This window comes from Perca flavescens, chromosome 16 (assembly GCF_004354835.1).
Source record: "Perca flavescens isolate YP-PL-M2 chromosome 16, PFLA_1.0, whole genome shotgun sequence".
NCBI classification, from domain to species: Eukaryota; Metazoa; Chordata; class Actinopteri; order Perciformes; family Percidae; genus Perca; species Perca flavescens.
The window spans coordinates 17,537,707-17,539,715 of record NC_041346.1 but is presented as its reverse complement, the minus strand read 5'-3'; the positions used below and the strand labels follow the sequence as shown (position 1 = coordinate 17,539,715).

The 2,009-nt window shown below is 32.4% G+C and overlaps 1 protein-coding gene across 1 annotated transcript in view; it reads left to right on the top strand.

Annotated features, from left to right (window-relative positions):
• tescb (tescalcin b) overlaps positions 1-1,671 on the top strand; it is an 8,993-nt gene extending 7,322 nt beyond the window's left edge. The window contains exon 8 of the mRNA XM_028602589.1: positions 455-1,671. Within this exon, the coding sequence (XP_028458390.1) occupies positions 455-532 (78 nt within the window). The 3' untranslated portion in view covers positions 533-1,671. The remainder of the gene's footprint in view (positions 1-454) is intronic.
• Positions 1,672-2,009: the final 338 nt, after the last annotated feature.

Genomic DNA, 2,009 nt, shown 5'->3' with positions numbered 1-2,009 from the left:
ACTAAAGTTTATACTCTCCCTTTTAGCTTTTAGTTGTTCTTCGTTAATTTCTTTTTTTTCTGTGACGACCCTGCCCCATTGTCAGCCATAACTACAACAGACAACTTCTAAAATGAAATTAAAATACAATTAGGCCTATATAAAGAAATCTCCTGCTACCTTTTACTTGGTTGACTAAAATACAGTTTTTTCCTGGTGTTACACCAAAATCTGTGACCCATCAGAATGTTTGACTACAGAGCTGGTCTATCTGCTGTAAATCATTTTGTGAAAAAAGCAATCTTTTCACTGTTCGTCTCGTTTGCTGTTACAGTTCATTTATGATCATCAAATGGAAAATGTTGAGAAACATTTAAAAGTTCCTCGTAGCTACTTTAAAATAAAAATCGACTTTCAAGGACAGTGAAATTATCAGCAATATACATTTTTAACAATGAAACTTTTCTTTTTTTAGTTGCTGAATGGCTTTGAGATTGAATCAAAAATGAACATTCGCTTTTTGAATATGGACACAACAACCTTGTGTAAGTGAAGTTGGTACACTAAACTCTGCAGTGACTTTGGAAAAACTCTGAAGATGCACAATTATGGTTTCACGATCTGTTTCCAGTTGTGCGCTTGCATTGAATGATATACCTTACTCATGTTTGAATAACTATGCAAATTCAATGAAAACATGTTTTATGCAGATGTAGTAGAAGCAGTTTATTTGATTGTAAGCAATTATATGAAATAATCCGTCAAATAACCATCCTGTTAGTAGTTGGACAAAGCAATTATCAAATATCCATGTCTGGAGTAGCAGGAATTATGTCTCTATGCATGCAAATATTAATGCACGATGCATTAAACATGTCAATGCCATAAATCAATAACTCTTAATAATCAGGGATATAAATGTGTGACTTTAAAAATATATCTGAATGTTTCTAATAATAGCAATACAATCATTTGAAATGTCTTTTATTCATATATGCAAATATGACACTTGGTGCATGCTCTGCACAACATTTGCACAATAAAAACCCCATGAAACAGACCTGACTTCAGTTCAGGATGTGTATTTCTGATGAAAAAGGAAATGGGAGTGCTGCCATGCAAGATGAAATGCTTAAATGCATTATCTGATCAGTCCTTATTTAAGAAGGGCAGACTGATTCCCCTTAGAACGATACTTTAAATTTGTTAAAGCACTTAGTCATAGATATATTTTATAGTTTGTATTAAAAGTCTCTCAGGTATACAATCTTGAGAGACTGTCAGGATTGATGATGAAAAGTTTTGTCTAACTACCCTTAAACCCTCTCTACTGTATTCCAACTTATAAATGTGCACAAAACATTTGCAGCCTCATGTCAGTTTGAATAACTATATCAGAATTAAAAAATTTCAAGCTAAACTTAAGTTCTCAATGCTTATTTCATGAGCAATTATCAGTCAACTATTACTCCAATCTTTTTTGTGATGTGGTAAATATACAAATTTATTAGCAACAACTTTGAGAACAGTAATCTCAGTTGGTATAGTGATTACAGTGTATACCATAATGCAATGACCACAACAACCCCAATTTGATTCTGGCTGGGGACCTTTGTCGTCATCTGCCCGCTTTGTTCCCATGCTTCCCGTCAAGCTCATATGGTCACTATAAATAAAAAAGTTTTTTATCAATACCATGTCATTATCTTTTGTTGTTACTGTAATGACAGGTATTGAGTATTTGTGTTGGATGCATACTAACTGTATACTTAACTTACTTAATTTTTTAATATTTGGTCATGGGTGTATACTGCCCTCCACAGGTCAAAACATGGAAAGCATGTTAAATGATAATGAACCTGCACCTGCTTATATTTCTACGTAATTTCTACATTCTTTCAACATACTATACTATGACTTTTTCATCACTTCTTTTGACATACTATAGTCTCTTTTTTAGTCACTTTAACATACTATGTATTTATTTTTTTTTTTTTAAATCACAAAAGAAATGTTATGATATAATGCTG